Source organism: Oncorhynchus mykiss, chromosome 8 (genome assembly GCF_057628025.1).
Source record: "Oncorhynchus mykiss isolate SJ-2025 chromosome 8, ASM5762802v1, whole genome shotgun sequence".
Taxonomy (NCBI): Eukaryota; Metazoa; Chordata; class Actinopteri; order Salmoniformes; family Salmonidae; genus Oncorhynchus; species Oncorhynchus mykiss.
In genome coordinates, this window is record NC_143029.1 from 83,340,752 (window position 1) to 83,360,924 (window position 20,173).

A 20,173-nucleotide genomic window follows, 5' to 3' on the forward strand; every position below is an offset into this window, starting at 1 on the left:
TGAATTATTCTCGTAATTCTCCTTTGTTGTTACTCAGCAACAAGCAACCTGGTCTCAGATAAAGACGTGCAATACTATATGTCCTCCAAGATGTAGGATATGTTACAAAATCTAATTCACGACCGGGTAAGATGTATGATACTGTACGTCCTCTAATTCATATGATCTTGTATGACCACTATTCCATTCACAATATAACCTAACGTAATGTAACATATCGCAATATATGGTGTGGACAGATTTACGTACAGAATAATACGAATTTCCCTGAGACCACATTGCCCACCCACCTCTCTCTCCTTCAGTCTCTCTCTCTCTCTCTCCCAATGTCTTTCTTTCTCATGAACATAACTCAGAGGAAAAGCAGAGAGCAGCACCAAAACCATCACAGCAGCTGTTAGCACTAGCTAATGATCCCTCATTAGGCTACATCCCAGCTCCTCTGTACTGTTAACTCCACAGCCAGCCCACTCCAGCATAAACACCTAGTCTCTCCTTATTGCTGTGCAGTCCGTATTATGGCTTTGGGGTAATGTTAGAGAACCATGTTAGTGAAGACAAATGACCTGTCTGTTTATAAAATATATCACAGGTATAGAAACTACAGTATTTCAATGACAACCACCAGGGAGGATAGGAAAATCAGCCAGACCCACCCCAGGCCAGCAGTAGCCCGAATTCTACAAAATACAGTGGGGCCAAAAAGTATTTAGTCAGCCACCAATTGTGCAAGTTCTCCCACTTAAAAATATGAGAGAGGCTTGTAATTTTCATCATAGGTACACTTCAACTATGACAGACAAAATGAGAAAAAAAATCCAGAAAATCACATTGTAGGATTTTTTATGAATTTATTTGCAAATTATGGTGGAAAATAAGTATTTGGTCAATAACAAAAGTTTATCTCAATACTTTGTTATATACCCTTTGTTGGAACTCGGTAGTGAGTGTTGTAACTGAGGACAGACAGTTGCTCTTACAGTTGACCGGAGCAGCTCTAGCAGGACAGTAATTTGATAAACTGACTTGATGGAAAGGTGGCATCCTATGATGGTGCCACGTTGAAAGTCACCGAGCTCTTCTACTGCCAATGTTTGTCTATAGATGTTGCATTTTGGCGCTCAATACGATTATTATTACAATTATTGTATCCCCTTTTTCTCCCCAATTTTGATCTTGTGTCATCACTGCAACTCCCCAACAGGCTCGGGAGGCGAAGGTCGAGTCATGCGTCCTCCAATGAGCCAAGTAAAGCCCCCCCGGCCAAACCCTCCCCTAACCCGGACAACGCTGGGCCAATTGTGCACCGCCCTCTGGGACTCACGGTCACGGCCAGTTGTGATACAGCCCGGGATCGAATCTGGGTCTGTAGTGACACCTCTAGCACTGCGATGCAGTGTCTTAGACCATTGCGCCACTCGGGAGGCCCTTATATGCTCAATTTTCATACACCTGTCAGCAACGGGTGAGGCTGAAATAGCCAACTCCCCTAATTTGAAGGGGCGTCCACATACTTTTGTATATATAGTGTAGATGCCCAGTGGGACTAAAGGCTTAGCTGGGGAGATTTCAAATGATTTCATAAATTCCTGGAGTGGAGTGACTCACTCTGTATTCCTTGCCGAGGCCTCAATAAAAAAAGAGAATGGGTGGATATGCAAATGAGCTGCTGGAGAATAAGGAGAGGGATTCCCACCAGCCGAGGGTGAAAGAAAGAGAGTCCCCCCCCCCCGTCACACTCCTCTGAATGGACTCTTTCTTCTGCCTCACACACACATCACTGGCTGAGGTAGGAGGGAGGCCGGTCAACGGCAAAGGTAACTAGGGTCGCGTACCAAATTGCACCCTATTCTCTAAATAGTGTCCTACTTTTGACCAGAGCTCTATGGGCCCCGGTGGAAAAAAAATTGCCCTTGGTCCCTGGTCAAACGTAGGGAACTATATAGGGAATAGGGTGCCATTTGGGACACACATTGAGGCCTTTCTCTCTGGGCCTTCTTTCCCTCGGAAGCCTGGGCACACAATAACCTAAGCATCAGCCTTCACCAGACCCAGTAGAGCACCTAGCCTTTACGCTGTTGCTTAATGTTATTCAGGTGACTGAATCAAGCTGGTGTGAGAGAGAAGAAAAACTGGAATTAAGTTCCTCAAACAATAACATGGTGTACTCTGGAAGCCTTAAAGAGAACGGTCTAACACTCTCTCAAATCATTACTATTTTTTTTTTAACCTTTAATCATTCACATTTAGTCATTTACAGTTGGTCAGTTACATACATTTTCATATTTTTTTATATTGGTCCTCCGTGGGAAACGAACCCACAACTGGTCCCCCCGTGGGAAACGAACCCACAACTGGTCCCCCCGTGGGAAACGAACCCACAACTGGTCCCCTGTGGGAAACGAACCCACAATTGGTCCCCTGTGGGAAACGAACCCACAACTGGTCCTCCGTGGGAAACGAACCCACAACTGGTCCCCCCGTGGGAAACGAACCCACAACTGGTCCCCCCCTGGGAAACGAACCCACAACTGGTCCCCTGTGGGAAATGAACCCACAATTGGTCCCCCGTGGGAAACGAACCCACAACTGGTCCTCCGTGGGAAACGAACCCACAACTGGTCCCCCGTGTGGGAAACGAACCCCCAACTGGTCCCCCGTGGGAAACGAACCCACAACCCTGGCATTGCAAGCGCAAAGCTGTACCAACCCGAGATACACTCCAACTGTAAGGACTGCCTCTGAGTTATGATTAGCCTACGGTTTGACATCATAAAGGCCTATACCTATGATAGGACATAGCGTGGGCTAACTGACATTATAAACTGGGTGGTTCAAGCCCTGAATGCTGATTGGCTGGCAGCCGAGGTATATCAGATCGTATACCACGGGTATGACAAAACATGTATTTTTACTGCACTAATTACGTTGGTAACTAGTTTATAATAGCAATAAGGCAACTTTTGTGGTATAATGGCCATATACCAAACCCACCCTGGCATTGTTGCTTAATTACACCTTGATGAGGTATTTTTCAGAGGGTTGAGAAATAACTCTGTTTTATACCTGGTTCCTATTCACAAGGAACGAAACAGAAGCAACTCTCCGAAACAAGCAGCGACTACCTGAACTTGTCCAATAAGAATCGCTTGGTTTTTTTTCATTTTCTGTCGCAAAATGTTTTTGTTACAGTGTGCTCTAATGAATACAACCCTGCAGTTCAGTATTTTCTATCACTTGATGTAGGATAGGTTTACACAAGTATAAATGCATTATAATACATAGCCTACTTCATCTGAATAGATAAGCCATTTCTCACAAACAGGGAGGTGATAGGCGCTATCTGGCTACGTCATTTCATTACAACACAATAGACTTACATACATTAAGGGAACATTTCGGCATTTCGTGTATGATCAGTGAGAAAGTCCATATTGCAAATGTACGGTCCCTTACCCGACGTCCGAAATCGTTTGTAAAATTCGCGGTCGGCGTCGGGCCGTGCGGTAGGGCCAGACCTACCGGGAAGTCATCGAATGAACTTTGTCGGACTTTCGGTTCCCGTTTAAAAAAAAAAACAAGTTTCGGACCGTTTTTCCGCCGTCCCGGACACTCCCACCAGATGGCATACGGAATCATATGGCAATTTGGCAAAACATCACGAATCGCGACGGGGCCTTATCTCAAAAACTGAAAATATTTCGAAGCCGAAACTTGGCGAGCGTAGGTTTGGCTCAAGGGGCAGTTGGCCCCGAACGGGATGGCGTCTAGGCCTCGACGGTTTTTGAGCTACGGCCATTTTTCTGGGATTAAAGGCTTAAAATGGAAGTAGAGAAATTATTTTTCCACTTCAGGTCAAAGCCAAGGAGCCTCCGGTGTCAATAAAAAAAGAACCAGCCATTTATCTATCGTCATTTAAGAGAAACGGAACAATGACAAATTGGTGATGGTCACAAATAGGCGTTTTTTTTTTTCAACGGTTACAGATCCAGTTGCAGGGTGTTCATACGAATCTTTTTAAAGTGTGCTGCGGAGCTCTGCGACATTTCTGTGATTTTCTATGATTTTCTGAAATAACACAATAACCGACCATTAGAATAGTAGGCCCAAAATGAAGCCTGCCCCACAATGTCATTTGCTTTTGAGTGACAGTGAGAGAACCGTTAGGGTGAGAAGAAAAATTCCACCACATGAATGTTCCTAAGGTCCTCCCGATCTCAACAAGCCTAACCTTGACCGTGTGGCATTAACCCTTCACAGTAAAACAGTGTTTTTTGATCTCACAGATTACAGTGTCATCTCTCCCCATAGGAATACATTGCCTGCACCCCTAATTTCAACCTGAGGCCTATGTGGGTTATGAATGCCGTATGAACCTGTCTTCGGTACCAGTCCATCAGGCCACTATGAGGTCTACCTGTGTCGATTCTAAGCTTCCTGGACCAACCGGAAGTGGTTCAAATCACCCTAAAAGTGTTTACCCATACACTGCATGCAGTTTGATAGACATAGTGCATTCAACCCTGTGTAGATCAGTCAATTCTAAACGTAAGGACTTAAAACTCAGGATTCTGTAACAGCATACCCCAATGAGGATATGTGGTGACTTATAGCTTCCTGTGCCAACCGGAAGTGCCATAATTGGTGTCTCAGGGGCTGTTTCGAAGGGTTAAAAAATTCAGATCTGTCCAAAACTTCATATATGTGATTAGGCAACCCCCATGAACTGTAAATCAGTCATTTTTCCCAAAAAAAATCAAAGGAAAAAAAAATTGCACTAAAACACAACTTGGATGGAGGGACGTATTGGGGTGCGTAGAGACAGACAGTGGCCGCAATAGTTAGCTTTGTTCGAGCTAAAAAATAACGGTCGGACCTAGAGTTCCGAAACTTTAGAAACCTGTTCTAGACCTCCGGGCCATGGTGCGTGACGAGTTACGTGGCTCTAGATGGTTCTCGGACCGAGAAACAGCCTCGTACATTCGCAATAACTTCAATTCATTTTTGCATCACGAAAATGACGACGTTTAGAAAAGCCTCAGAGACGCAAGGCTAGGTGCGTTGAAACCGGCTCGGCCCATAGAGACGGACCCCAAAGTTTCTGTCCGATAGCTCGTTCAAGGACCCCGTAGCAAGGCATGGAAATAAGTGGATTTTCAGCACCAATTAGGGTTTTTCTCGGACACCAAATGACCTATCGAGCCGAAACTCGGGATTCGGGGTCGCCTCACATAGGACTTCACATAATGTCCGAACTGGACCCGCAGCTAGAACGTAACTATGTGTTTTACCTTTTTATTATGTTTTAAACTAGAGGCGCTGTGAATTATGGGACTGCTCTGACATATATGATAGTTGGCATCTAAATGAGTAGGAAACAGTGGGTTTGGTGTCATAATGACATCTAATTGACTGATGGACACTGACTTGCTAGTTGACTTTTGTACATTTGCAATATGTTTAAACAGAGAGGGACCATCACCAAAATGGCATTCTGAAATCAACACAAAAAATGGCATCACCATAGTCTCCAGACTGTGCTGAGTTCAACGAGCTATCCCGCTTGACCGTAGCTCGCTCGGTCTAGGCGCAGCAACCATTAGAATATTAGGCCCAAAATGAAGCCTGCCCCACAATGTCATTTGCTTTTGAGTGACAGTGAGAGAACCGTTAGGGTGAGAAGAAAAATTCCACCATAGGAATGTTCATAAGGTCCTCCCGATCTGAACAAGCCTAACCTTGACCGTGTGGCATTAACCCTTAACAGTAAAACAGTGTTTTTTGATCTCACAGATTACAGTGTCATCTCTCCCCATAGGAATACATAGCCTGCACCACAAAATTCAACCTGAGGCCTATGTGGGTTATGAATGCCGTATGAACCTGTCTTCGGTACCAGTCCATCAGGCCACTATGAGGTCTACCTGTGTTGATTCTAAGCTTCCTGGACCAACCGGAAGTGGTTCAAATCACCCTAAAAGTGTTTACCCATACACTGCCTGCAGTTTGATAGACATGGTGCATTCAACCCTGTGTAGATCAGTCAATTCTTAACGTAAGGACTTAAAACTCAGGATTCTGTAAGTGGCCATGTCAATCAAGACATGTGGTGATTTATAGCTTCCTGTGCCAACCGGAAGTGCCATAATTAGTGTCTCAGGGGCTGTTTCGAAGGGTTAAAAAAGTCAGATCTGTCCAAAACTTCATATATGTGATTAGGCAACCCCCATGAACTGTAAATCAGTCATTTTTCCCAAAAAAAATCTAAGGAAAAAAAAATTGCACTAAAACACAACTTGGATGGAGGGACGTATTGGGGTGCGTAGAGACAGACAGTGGCCGCAATAGTTAGCTTTGTTGGAGCTAAAAAAGAACGGTCGGACCTAGAGTTCCGAAACTTTAGAAACCTGTTCTAGACCTCCGGGCCATGGTGCGTGGCGAGTTACGTGGCTCTAGACGGTTCTCGGACCGAGAAACAGCCTCGTACATTTGAAATAACTTCAATTCATTTTTGCATCACGAAAATGACGACATTTAGAAATGTCCCAGAGTCGCAAGACTAGGTGCATTGCGAACGTCTCGGCCCATATAGACAGACCCCAACGTTTTTGTCCGATAGCTCATTCAAGGACCCCGTAGCAAGTCATGGAAAATAGTGGATTTTCAGCACCAATTAGGGTTTTTCTCGGACACCAAATGACCTATCGAGCCGAAACTTGGGATTCGGGGTCGCCTCAGCTAGGCCAACACATAACATAAGAAATGGACCCGCAGCTAGAACGTAACTACGTGTTTTATGGTTTTTTTATGGTTTGTACCGAAGGCGTTGTGAATTTTGGGCCAGCTCTGAAGTATGTAATAGTTGGCTACTAAACGAGTTGGAAAAAGTGGGTTTGGTGTCAGTTTGTATCAGTTTGGTGGTCAGAATGATATCTAATTGACTGATGGACTCTTGTCCACTTGACTCTTGTACATTTGCAATATGATTCTATAGTGAAAAAACATCACCAAAAGCGACATTCTGAAATCAACCCAAACGAGCGATTGAGATGACCCAGAATCACTGCAAAGCCATCCCGAGTTCATCGGGCCAGTCAATTTCACATTCCTGCAGGATTTTTATAGCATGACAAATTCGTGATGGTACCTGCCCATTAAAACATATTGCAAATGCACAGTGACTTTGAAAAAGTAAGAAACAAAAAAAAATACATCTAAAATTTTTTGAGCATGACAAATTCGTGATGGTACCTGCCCATTAAAACATATTCCAAATGCACAGTGACTTTGAAAAAGTAAGAAACAAAAAAAAATACATCTAAAAAATTTTGAGCATGACAAATTCGTGATGGTAACTGCCCATTGAAACATATTGCAAATGCACAGTGACTTTGAAAAAGTAAGGAAACATAAACAAATTCGATAAACAAATTCGTGATGGTACCTGCCCATTAAAACATATTGCAAATGCACAGTGACTTTGAAAAAGTAAGGAAACATAAACAAATTCGATAAACAAATTCGTGATGGTACCTGCCCATTAAAACATATTGCAAATGCACAGTGACTTTGAAAAAGTAAGGAAACATAAACAAATTCGATGAACAAATTCGTGATGGTACCTGCCCATTAAAACATATTCCAAATGCACAGTGACTTTGAAAAAGTAAGAAACAAAAAAAAATACATCTAAAATGTTTTGAGCATGACAAATTCGTGATGGTACCTGCCCATTGAAACATATTGCAAATGCACAGTGACTTTGAAAAAGTAAGGAAACATAAACAAATTCGATAAACAAATTCGTGATGGTACCTGCCCATTAAAACATATTCCAAATGCACAGTGACTTTGAAAAAGTAAGGAAACATAAACAAATTCGATAAACAAATTCGTGATGGTACCTGCCCATTGAAACATATTGCAAATGCACAGTGACTTTGAAAAAGTAAGGAAACATAAACAAATTCGATGAACAAATTCGTGATGGTACCTGCCCATTAAAACATATTCCAAATGCACAGTGACTTTGAAAAAGTAAGAAACAAAAAAAAATACATCTAAAATTTTTTGAGCATGACAAATTCGTGATGGTACCTGCCCATTGAAACATATTGCAAATGCACAGTGACTTTGAAAAAGTAAGGAAACATAAACAAATTCGATAAACAAATTCGTGATGGTACCTGCCCATTAAAACATATTCCAAATGCACAGTGACTTTGAAAAAGTAAGGAAACATAAACAAATTCGATAAACAAATTCGTGATGGTACCTGCCCATTGAAACATATTGCAAATGCACAGTGACTTTGAAAAAGTAAGGAAACATAAACAAATTCGATGAACAAATTCGTGATGGTACCTGCCCATTAAAACATATTCCAAATGCACAGTGACTTTGAAAAAGTAAGAAACAAAAAAAAATACATCTAAAATTTTTTGAGCATGACAAATTCGTGATGGTACCTGCCCATTGAAACATATTGCAAATGCACAGTGACTTTGAAAAAGTAAGGAAACATAAACAAATTCGATAAACAAATTCGTGATGGTACCTGCCCATTAAAACATATTCCAAATGCACAGTGACTTTGAAAAAGTAAGGAAACATAAACAAATTCGATAAACAAATTCGTGATGGTACCTGCCCATTGAAACATATTGCAAATGCACAGTGACTTTGAAAAAGTAAGGAAACATAAACAAATTCGATGAACAAATTCGTGATGGTACCTGCCCATTAAAACATATTCCAAATGCACAGTGACTTTGAAAAAGTAAGAAACAAAAAAAAATACATCTAAAATTTTTTGAGCATGACAAATTCGTGATGGTACCTGCCCATTGAAACATATTGCAAATGCACAGTGACTTTGAAAAAGTAAGGAAACATAAACAAATTCGATAAACAAATTCGTGATGGTACCTGCCCATTAAAACATATTCCAAATGCACAGTGACTTTGAAAAAGTAAGAAACAAAAAAAAATACATCTAAAATTTTTTGAGCATGACAAATTCGTGATGGTACCTGCCCATTGAAACATATTGCAAATGCACAGTGACTTTGAAAAAGTAAGGAAACATAAACAAATTCGATGAACAAATTCGTGATGGTACCTGCCCATTAAAACATATTCCAAATGCACAGTGACTTTGAAAAAGTAAGAAACAAAAAAAAATACATCTAAAATTTTTTGAGCATGACAAATTCGTGATGGTACCTGCCCATTGAAACATATTGCAAATGCACAGTGACTTTGAAAAAGTAAGGAAACATAAACAAATTCGATGAACAAATTCGTGATGGTACCTGCCCATTAAAACATATTCCAAATGCACAGTGACTTTGAAAAAGTAAGAAACAAAAAAAAATACATCTAAAATTTTTTGAGCATGACAAATTCGTGATGGTACCTGCCCATTGAAACATATTGCAAATGCACAGTGACTTTGAAAAAGTAAGGAAACATAAACAAATTCGATAAACAAATTCGTGATGGTACCTGCCCATTAAAACATATTCCAAATGCACAGTGACTTTGAAAAAGTAAGAAACAAAAAAAAATACATCTAAAAAATTTTGAGCATGACAAATTCGTGATGGTACCTGCCCATTGAAACATATTGCAAATGCACAGTGACTTTGAAAAAGTAAGGAAACATAAACAAATTCGATAAACAAATTCGTGATGGTACCTGCCCATTAAAACATATTCCAAATGCACAGTGACTTTGAAAAAGTAAGAAACAAAAAAAAATACATCTAAAATTTTTTGAGCATGACAAATTCGTGATGGTACCTGCCCATTGAAACATATTGCAAATGCACAGTGACTTTGAAAAAGTAAGGAAACATAAACAAATTCGATGAACAAATTCGTGATGGTACCTGCCCATTAAAACATATTCCAAATGCACAGTGACTTTGAAAAAGTAAGAAACAAAAAAAAATACATCTAAAATTTTTTGAGCATGACAAATTCGTGATGGTACCTGCCCATTGAAACATATTGCAAATGCACAGTGACTTTGAAAAAGTAAGGAAACATAAACAAATTCGATAAACAAATTCGTGATGGTACCTGCCCATTAAAACATATTCCAAATGCACAGTGACTTTGAAAAAGTAAGAAACAAAAAAAAATACATCTAAAAAATTTTGAGCATGACAAATTCGTGATGGTACCTGCCCATTGAAACATATTGCAAATGCACAGTGACTTTGAAAAAGTAAGGAAACATAAACAAATTCGATAAACAAATTCGTGATGGTACCTGCCCATTAAAACATATTCCAAATGCACAGTGACTTTGAAAAAGTAAGAAACAAAAAAAAATACATCTAAAATTTTTTGAGCATGACAAATTCGTGATGGTACCTGCCCATTGAAACATATTGCAAATGCACAGTGACTTTGAAAAAGTAAGGAAACATAAACAAATTCGATAAACAAATTCGTGATGGTACCTGCCCATTAAAACATATTCCAAATGCACAGTGACTTTGAAAAAGTAAGAAACAAAAAAAAATACATCTAAAATTTTTTGAGCATGACAAATTCGTGATGGTACCTGCCCATTGAAACATATTGCAAATGCACAGTGACTTTGAAAAAGTAAGGAAACATAAACAAATTCGATGAACAAATTCGTGATGGTACCTGCCCATTAAAACATATTCCAAATGCACAGTGACTTTGAAAAAGTAAGAAACAAAAAAAAATACATCTAAAATTTTTTGAGCATGACAAATTCGTGATGGTACCTGCCCATTGAAACATATTGCAAATGCACAGTGACTTTGAAAAAGTAAGGAAACATAAACAAATTCGATAAACAAATTCGTGATGGTACCTGCCCATTAAAACATATTCCAAATGCACAGTGACTTTGAAAAAGTAAGAAACAAAAAAAAATACATCTAAAATTTTTTGAGCATGACAAATTCGTGATGGTACCTGCCCATTGAAACATATTGCAAATGCACAGTGACTTTGAAAAAGTAAGGAAACATAAACAAATTCGATGAACAAATTCGTGATGGTACCTGCCCATTAAAACATATTCCAAATGCACAGTGACTTTGAAAAAGTAAGAAACAAAAAAAAATACATCTAAAATTTTTTGAGCATGACAAATTCGTGATGGTACCTGCCCATTGAAACATATTGCAAATGCACAGTGACTTTGAAAAAGTAAGGAAACATAAACAAATTCGATAAACAAATTCGTGATGGTACCTGCCCATTAAAACATATTCCAAATGCACAGTGACTTTGAAAAAGTAAGAAACAAAAAAAAATACATCTAAAATTTTTTGAGCATGACAAATTCGTGATGGTACCTGCCCATTGAAACATATTGCAAATGCACAGTGACTTTGAAAAAGTAAGGAAACATAAACAAATTCGATGAACAAATTCGTGATGGTACCTGCCCATTAAAACATATTCCAAATGCACAGTGACTTTGAAAAAGTAAGAAACAAAAAAAAATACATCTAAAATTTTTTGAGCATGACAAATTCGTGATGGTACCTGCCCATTGAAACATATTGCAAATGCACAGTGACTTTGAAAAAGTAAGGAAACATAAACAAATTCGATAAACAAATTCGTGATGGTACCTGCCCATTAAAACATATTCCAAATGCACAGTGACTTTGAAAAAGTAAGGAAACAAAAAAAAATACATCTAAAAAATTTTGAGCATGACAAATTCGTGATGGTAACTGCCCATTGAAACATATTGCAAATGCACAGTGACTTTGAAAAAGTAAGGAAACATAAACAAATTCGATAAACAAATTCGTGATGGTACCTGCCCATTAAAACATATTCCAAATGCACAGTGACTTTGAAAAAGTAAGAAACAAAAAAAAATACATCTAAAAAATTTTGAGCATGACAAATTCGTGATGGTACCTGCCCATTGAAACATATTGCAAATGCACAGTGACTTTGAAAAAGTAAGGAAACATAAACAAATTCGATAAACAAATTCGTGATGGTACCTGCCCATTAAAACATATTGCAAATACACAGTGACTTTGAAAAAGTAAGGAAACATAAACAAAAAAACATCCCAAAAAATGTTGGGTAACCAGCTGCATATTTTAGATCACAAGCTTGAATTTTGAGCATGACAAATTCGTGATGGTACCTGCCCATTAAAACATATTGCAAATGCACAGTGACTTTGAAAAAGTAAGGAAACATAAACAAATTCGATAAACAAATTCGTGATGGTACCTGCCCATTAAAACATATTGCAAATACACAGTGACTTTGAAAAAGTAAGGAAACATAAACAAAAAAACATCCCAAAAAATGTTGGGTAACCAGCTGCATATTTTAGATCACAAGCTTGAATTTTGAGCATGACAAATTCGTGATGGTACCTGCCCATTAAAACATATTGCAAATGCACAGTGACTTTGAAAAAGTAAGGAAACATAAACAAAAAAACATCCCAAAATTTTTTTTTTGGGTTACCAGTTGCATATTTTAGATCACCAGGTGCACATTTCAGGTCACCAGGTGCACATTTCAGATCACCAGGTGCACGGAGGAAAATATTTACTTTTGACTTTGACTTTTGACTTCCTATGACATCATATTGCAAATGGAGAAAACATATGCCTTATGCACAAGTAAAACAAAAAGAAATATGTAATACAAGTTGACCAAGGTATAGTTTGAGCAAAGTAAAGTTTGAATTTTGAGCATGACAAATTCGTGATGGTACCTGCCCATTAAAACATATTGCAAATGCACAGTGACTTTGAAAAAGTAAGGAAACATAAACAAAAAAAATCAAAAATGTTTTGTTGCACATTTTAGATCATCAGTTGCACGGAGGAAAATCGTTACTTTTGACTTTGACTTTTGACTTCCTATGACATCATATTGCAAATGGAGAAAACATATGCCTTATGCACAAGTAAAAAAAATATGATAATAAAGCATGACTAAAGTATGTTGATAAAGTTCTTATACATGTGTTATTGACACAAAAATCGAAAGAATTTTGAAAAAAGGTCAAGAAAGCACTTTTTTAAGGATGTATGAAGTTTTTTACCAAATTTTGACATTTTTGACTTTTGACTTTTGACTTCCTATGAAATCATATTCCAAATGGAGAAAACATATGCCTTATGCACAAGTAAAAAAATATATATATATATGATAATAAAGTATGACTAAAGTATGTTGATAAAGTTCTTATACATGTGTAATTGACACAAAAATCGAAAGAATTTTGAAAAAAGGTCCAGAAAGCACTTTTTTAAGGATGTGTGAAGTTTTTTACCAAATTTTGACATTTTTGACTTTTGACTTTTGACTTCCTATGAAATCATATTGCAAATGGACAAAACATATGCCTTATGCGCATGTACTTAAAAAAAAAATATATATGATGACAAAAGTATACTCATACAGTACTTACACATGTGTAATTGACAAAAAACTCGAAAGAATTTCGAAAAAAGGTCCAGAAAGCACTTTTTTAAGGGTTTTTAAGTTTTTTTTAAAAAATGTCATTTTTCAAAATTTGGCTTTTGGATGTTGACTTGGGTGCCATTTGCAATATGAAATGCCCCGGTGGAACGCACACGCCCCCTATTGGAATTTTGAAGTGTTACAATTGGCAATTGCCATATGGCATTTGCAATATACTTTGCATGAATCAACGCCAAATTGGGTGGTATTGACCATCGTGTATATGGTTTGTCCAATGCCAATATACCGCCATTTGTTTTTGTCCAAATCAGGGGGGTATTCCCTTACAGGGACCATGTGCTTTAGCCTTGCAGGCAGCATCACATGAATTAAATCTGAACAAGAGGAGGCCATGTTGTTATGCAAAGCCCAGAGGAAAAGAGACGTTTCCACCTTTCTAAACACACACGCACACACACACACACACATACACACACACACACACACACGCACACACACACACACACGCACACACACACACACACACACACACACACACACACACACACACACACACACACACACACGCACACACACACACATTAGTCACAGCAGCCCCTCCCCCCAGTCTCGATGCACCTCCCCCTCTTCCATAAAAGGGGAGAGATGGAGTTCAGGTCAAAGACATCGGTTTTGTCTAGAATGGATAGATACAGCTTTTGTCAAATTTGACTTTCTGGTGCAGGTTTAGGAGAAATTACGCAGCAGGTTAAGATAATTAATGTAGCAGGTTAGGACAATTAATGTAGCAGGTTAGGAGAATTAATGTAGCAGGTTAGGAGAATTAATGTAGCAGGTTAGGACAATTCATGTAGCAGGTTAGGACAATTCATGTAGCAGGTTAGGACAATTCATGTAGCAGGTTAGGAGAATTAATGTAGCAGGTTAGGACAATTAATGTAGCAGGTTAGGACAATTCATGTAACAGATTTCGGCTAAGGATAATTTGACAAAAGCTGTATACTATCTAGACATGCCAAAGGACATCCTGAGCCCTTTGTCACTCCTCAGGACCCTTTCATTAAAGGGACATGGACACAGTGCCTCGGGCTCTTAGAAGAAGCCTCTGAGAATGAGGGGAAAGTGACATTTTATGTGACACTGTGGTCACAGGTCAATCAACACAGTCAGGGCTGCTGTGTCCACTGCTACTGAACATGTGAATTAGAACCTTCCGGAAATGTACGTCATGTAGCAGACGCTCTTATTCAGAGCGACTTACAGGAAGGAGCAAATCGTTTTAAGTGCCTTGCTCAAGGGCACATCGGCACACCAGCAACCTTTCGGTTACCTGTCGTCCTAAATCTACTAGAACCGTTTAGCCAGTAGGCACATCAAAGTCACAGTAGAACGGCTTTCATTTAATATTCAAAATATACTGTTAAATAATGAATATCATCTCCACCACTCCCTATCAGACACGGTAACAACCATGCCTTTGAGGGTCTGACTTCGCTCACTTCAACCATGGATTTGGCTCATCTTTAATCAGGTCAAACAGTCCCAAATGGATCCCTATTCCCTATATGGTGCACTACTTTTGACCAGAGCCTTATGGGGTAGTATAGTAGGGCACTATATAGGGAATAGGGTGCCATTTGGGACATGGTAGTGAGTATGACTGAAATCCCAAGCAGCTACGGGCTGTGTTTATACTGTGAGGTATGTTAATACGAGCACACATTCCTATACTCCCAAATCGCAGTGTTAAATTACAGCCTCTGCAGAGAGAGTGAGAGAGGAAATATTATCTATTTCACTTGCTTTAGCAATGTAAACATATCCTTCCCATGCCAATATAGCCCTTTGAATTGAATTGAGAGAGAGGGGGGAGAGAGAGAGAGAGAGATCAAGAGAAAACAAAAAGATAATTACTTGATACATTGGAAAGAATCAACAAAAAAACTGAGCAAACTAGAATTCTATTTGGCTCGAAACACAGTGGCAGAATACCTGACCACTGTGACTGACCCAAAATTAAGGAAAGCTTTGACTATGTACAGATTCAGTGAGCATTGCCTTGCAATTGAGAAAGGCCGCCGTAGGCAGACCTGGCTCTCAAGAGAAGACAACCTATGTGCACACTGCCCACCAAATTAGGTGGAAACTGAGCTGCACTTCCTAACCTACTGCCAAATGTGTGACCATATTAGAGACACATATTTCCCTCAGATTAAACAGACGCACAAAGAATTTGAAAACAAATCCAATTTTGATAAACTCCCATATCTACTGGGTGAAATACCACAGTGTGCCATCACAGCAGCAAGATTTGTGACCTGTTGCCACAAGAAAAGGTCAACCAGTGAAGAACAAACACCATTGTAAATACAACCTATATTTATGGTCATTTATTTTTCCCCTGTTTTTACTTTAACTATTTACACATTGTTACAACACTGTATATATACATAATATGACATTTGAAATGTCTTTATTCTTTTGGAACTTCTGTGAGTGTAATGTTTACTGTTCATTTTTATTGTTTATTTCACTTTTGTTTATTATCTACTTTACTTGCTTTGGCAATGTTAACATATGTTTTCTATGCCAATAAAGCCCTTAAATTGAATTGAGAGAGAGAAAGACAGAGAGGGGGAGAGAGAGAGACAGAGAGACAGAGAGAGACAGAGAGAGACAGAGGGGAGGAGGTTGATGGATGACCAACACCTGCCTAACCAGGCCAGGACACACGTTCAGTTTGCATTGTAATTATTTTGTTTTTTATCCTCTTATATCTGTTGTCTGGTAAATATTTCCATTTTTATTTTCATTGTTTTTATTTGTTTTCTCCCTGTGCAGCACATTGTGTTACATTCCATTTCTGAAATGTGCTGTCTTAATAAAGCTTTATTTTATTTGACTTTAGACCAGAGCCCTATGGGTGCCCCGGTCAAAAGTAGTGCACTACACAGGGGATAGGGTGCCATTTGGGGCGTAACCCAGACCTTCATCTGTCAAGGCAGGGCACTGTGAGCACCCTTGATTCCTCTCAACTGTCACTCGGCAGGAGGTCTTGCTCACACACTCACACACACAAATGCACACACACACTTATTAACTTGTAAAAACATCCAAAAATCTGAAGTAGGCTATGATACCATAATTGGCTACAAGATGGAAATAGCAGCGTCAAGGACCCGAGAAGAAACAGCATCAAGGTGAAAACATCACCCCATGTAGGGAGGAGAGACACCACGTGACACCCCTGCCTGCTCTAGCATCTTTTGATTTGCTACTGGGAGGGAGTGCTTCATGAAATAACACCGTTCTTTCCGTTATTACTCATCAATAATGTAAACCTATCACAACAGTCAAATATGTAATTCATTATTTCAGATGTAACGCAGATTATGATTAAAAGCGAGTTCATGTGGGGTTTTTTTTTACATGCTTTTTTTTTTTACAATAACAAAATTATAGAATTACAAACAAATTGACAAAGGGGAGTTAAACATAAGGTTTAGGCTAAAATAAAATGCAATGAATGAGCAAGATCTGGAAACAAACCTGAGGGCGGAGGTGAAAATAAGGGAAATGAGCGAAAGCACCTTTGCCATCTTGATGTGTACCGTTATTCAGAGAGAAGCGGATCTGTGCCTGTTAGAAATAACACTAAATCATACACCTTGCCATCATAAACAATACGTGATCAAATTAATTGAATATGCCGGATGTACATTAAAACAATAATATCGACCGAAGTATATAAATCGAGGCACCTTCATAGGTGTTGCATCACCTTGCATACCTGTCCCGTCTCATAACCTAAAAAGCAGCAGCCCCGCCTTCACTGCAGTAACGGTACACACCGCCATTCCATTCTATCGACCCACTCGGAAATTGCATAACAATATAATTGAAAACAACAGATGGAAAACATTTAGCTGGTGCTGCCTGTTTCACAGAGCCTATTGCTACTTATTCGCCTGCTGAAAATAGCGGAGTCATTCGCATTCGCAACCACCTTATGCATCACTTTCATTTTCCGGCACAACCTATTATTTCTTGCCTGCCCGCACCGTGACACACACAGGGCGGTAGGCTACACCAGAGGACACTAAACATCACTCGTTCCGACAAAAAGAAAAATAACGGAACAAAATACATCATAATCAAACACGAACACATTGGTCAAATCCAGCGAGAGCAAAACCAACGAACATTGAGAAACAAGCTTCTGACGCTGACACATCCATGCACGGGTAAACTATAAACCAAACCATTTTTTTTCTACCTGCACAAGTTGCCATTTGCTGCAGCGTTTTGGAGTCTTTTTCCGCGTCTGCTCTAGAATAAATATAGGTTTAAAATAAACAAACACGTCCCCGCAATCTGTGTAAATAATACTGTATAGATAAGCACCACAGGTATGTTTTTATAGGAGGACATTTGCGAGCCCCGTTTTCCCTGTTCAGGTGTACATGTTCACGGCTCCTGCCTGCGCACGGCGCTCAACTCTGTGTGTCACAGCTTGTGTCGTCAGCGGCCACATAAAAAGGTGCTTTCCGTTTCCAGCCCCTCATCTCACCACTCATATAACGGTATTTACCTAAAATAAGATTTTATTGGCTGGTAGGTTGAGTGAAAGTGAGGAAGATAGGTAGAACACAGGTAGAACACAGGTAATAGGTTATCCAATGAGAGGAAGCTACTCTTTTCTGATAAAATTTAAAGTCAAATCCAAGTTACAATAATCTGCAGACAAACTTCATAAAACAAGTGATTGATTAGGCTACATCGGAAATATAAATAGCTGTTCTGGGTTATTGTAGCTATAATGTTGTGTATTTTCTATAGGTGTTTTGTGTATTTAGCAAACTGAGAATCATTATCCTCTTTATGTTCCTGTAGCGCAATTGAACTACATTCTTCACAACCAAATAAAATAAAATAAAAAAATGTCCTTGCTGTCGCATGTAAAGTTGGAGCTAAAACAGAGTGTCAAGGCAGCTGGCGCTGTTGCTGCTGCATAGCTAGGTTCCTTTCAGAGACTGCAGCAGTTGCTCACACACATAGGACAACTGTATGACGACCATTTATTTCATGCAGCATAACAGGTAAACTACTATCTTCCACAAATCAGCTTATCTTCCACAAATGAAAATCATCACAAGTTATTCAACAAGCTCTATTCTGAGGACTGTAACATATCCCCTACCATGGCCCAAAACACTGTTATGCTACCCTAAAAAAAAAGCATGCCACGAGATGCCTGAGTGTAACATATTAAAATCTAAGTTGACAAAGTGGTTAAATAAAACAACAATTTGTACAACACAACTCTTACCTTTAAGCAAACCACGCGACAAACAATGCATTAAAAAAAGTGTTGCGGGCAGCTAACCGGAGGGGTTGTTATCCAAAACAACTCAACACAATCCCGAATAAAATATGTAGCTATTTATTTTAGATAATAATATAATGCAAGTCGAGAATGACATGCAATCAGTGACTCTACAAATGCACATTGCTGAATATTCCATCACACTCAAATAACTCTGCTACCCGGTAGTAAAACAAGACCAACTATTAGCTATTATCGTTATCTACTCGTTATTTTTCAGCACAAAATATCAGGTGGCTCAGCTTAACTGAACTGCATGGCTGGGGGCAGCACGTTAGCAAGCTAGCCTGTTTAGCCGAGAAGTTTTTGTTGAGCAAAAAAGGTAGCAAACGTCATGATTTATCTGAACAAATATAACACATTGCAGCTTGTGTATTGGAAAAACAAGGAGAAAAGTTAACCTCCAGTCCACGGGATGAGAGGCGAGTATAACGGTACGCTCGAGCAACGCACCACTAGGCGGAGAGAGAAGCGAGACAGGTATAACGGTACACAAGCACACTGGAATATAGGCTACTTACTACTTTCCAGCACTTGAAGTCCCTAAAACGTTGTTCAGAAAAGTCCCAAAGTCAACGAACAGAGTTAAATGAACACAAAAGTACGTAGTCCGTCTCACTGAATCGTGTCCCGTTGGTTTTACGGAGTTTGACTTACCGTTATTCCTCCTCGGGTTCGCCTGTTTTCTGCGCTTACACCTGGGGCCATCCGCCATGATCCTTTCGCTGTGTCTGAATGCTGCCCGAGCGAGTCAGCCCCCCTCCCGTACCCCCTCCTCTCTCCACTCTACCTCCCTCCCTGAGCTGCACCTGGTTTACGACACTCTGCTTTACGACATCACCTTCTCCACCGTTATCACCTCAGCGCGTTGTCATTCCCCCTACTGGCAACACGTGAGTCCATCCCGACCTTTTGATTACGCCGGACACTAGCGTGTTTGCGCCTGTTGCCGAACATATAGGATGCATGGTCAAATAGATATGGGAAGTTGTTTTGATAACAGGTAACATTTTGACAGGTAATAGACAGTCCATTACTAGGCTGCCTGCTACTATTATGAAGTTCACATTTGGAAAGGAGAAGCTCCTTCAAGCGACAGGCAACCGTTCACGTGACAGAGCATTAACCTCTTAAAAGCCGGACTGTTGCTGCTGCACACGTAGGCTACTCTATAACAGTTTTGTAAAAACACAAACACACACACATTTTTTGGTGCACTGACTCTATGCACACACTAACACATACTTACAGTGACTCCCCAATACCCACACTCAGAGGCATCGTGCACACCAGAAAACAGGGAGCACAAAGTACATGAGG

General features: G+C 39.6%; 1 protein-coding gene across 1 annotated transcript in view; it reads right to left on the minus strand.

Moving 5' to 3' along the window:
• The window catches only part of LOC110531011 (zinc finger E-box-binding homeobox 1), a 128,352-nt gene extending 108,593 nt beyond the window's left edge, over positions 1 to 19,759 (minus strand). Inside the window, 1 exon segment of the mRNA XM_036986887.2 lies at positions 19,511 to 19,759. Within this exon segment, the coding sequence (XP_036842782.2) occupies positions 19,511 to 19,568 (58 nt within the window). The 5' untranslated portion in view covers positions 19,569 to 19,759.
• Positions 19,760 to 20,173: the final 414 nt, after the last annotated feature.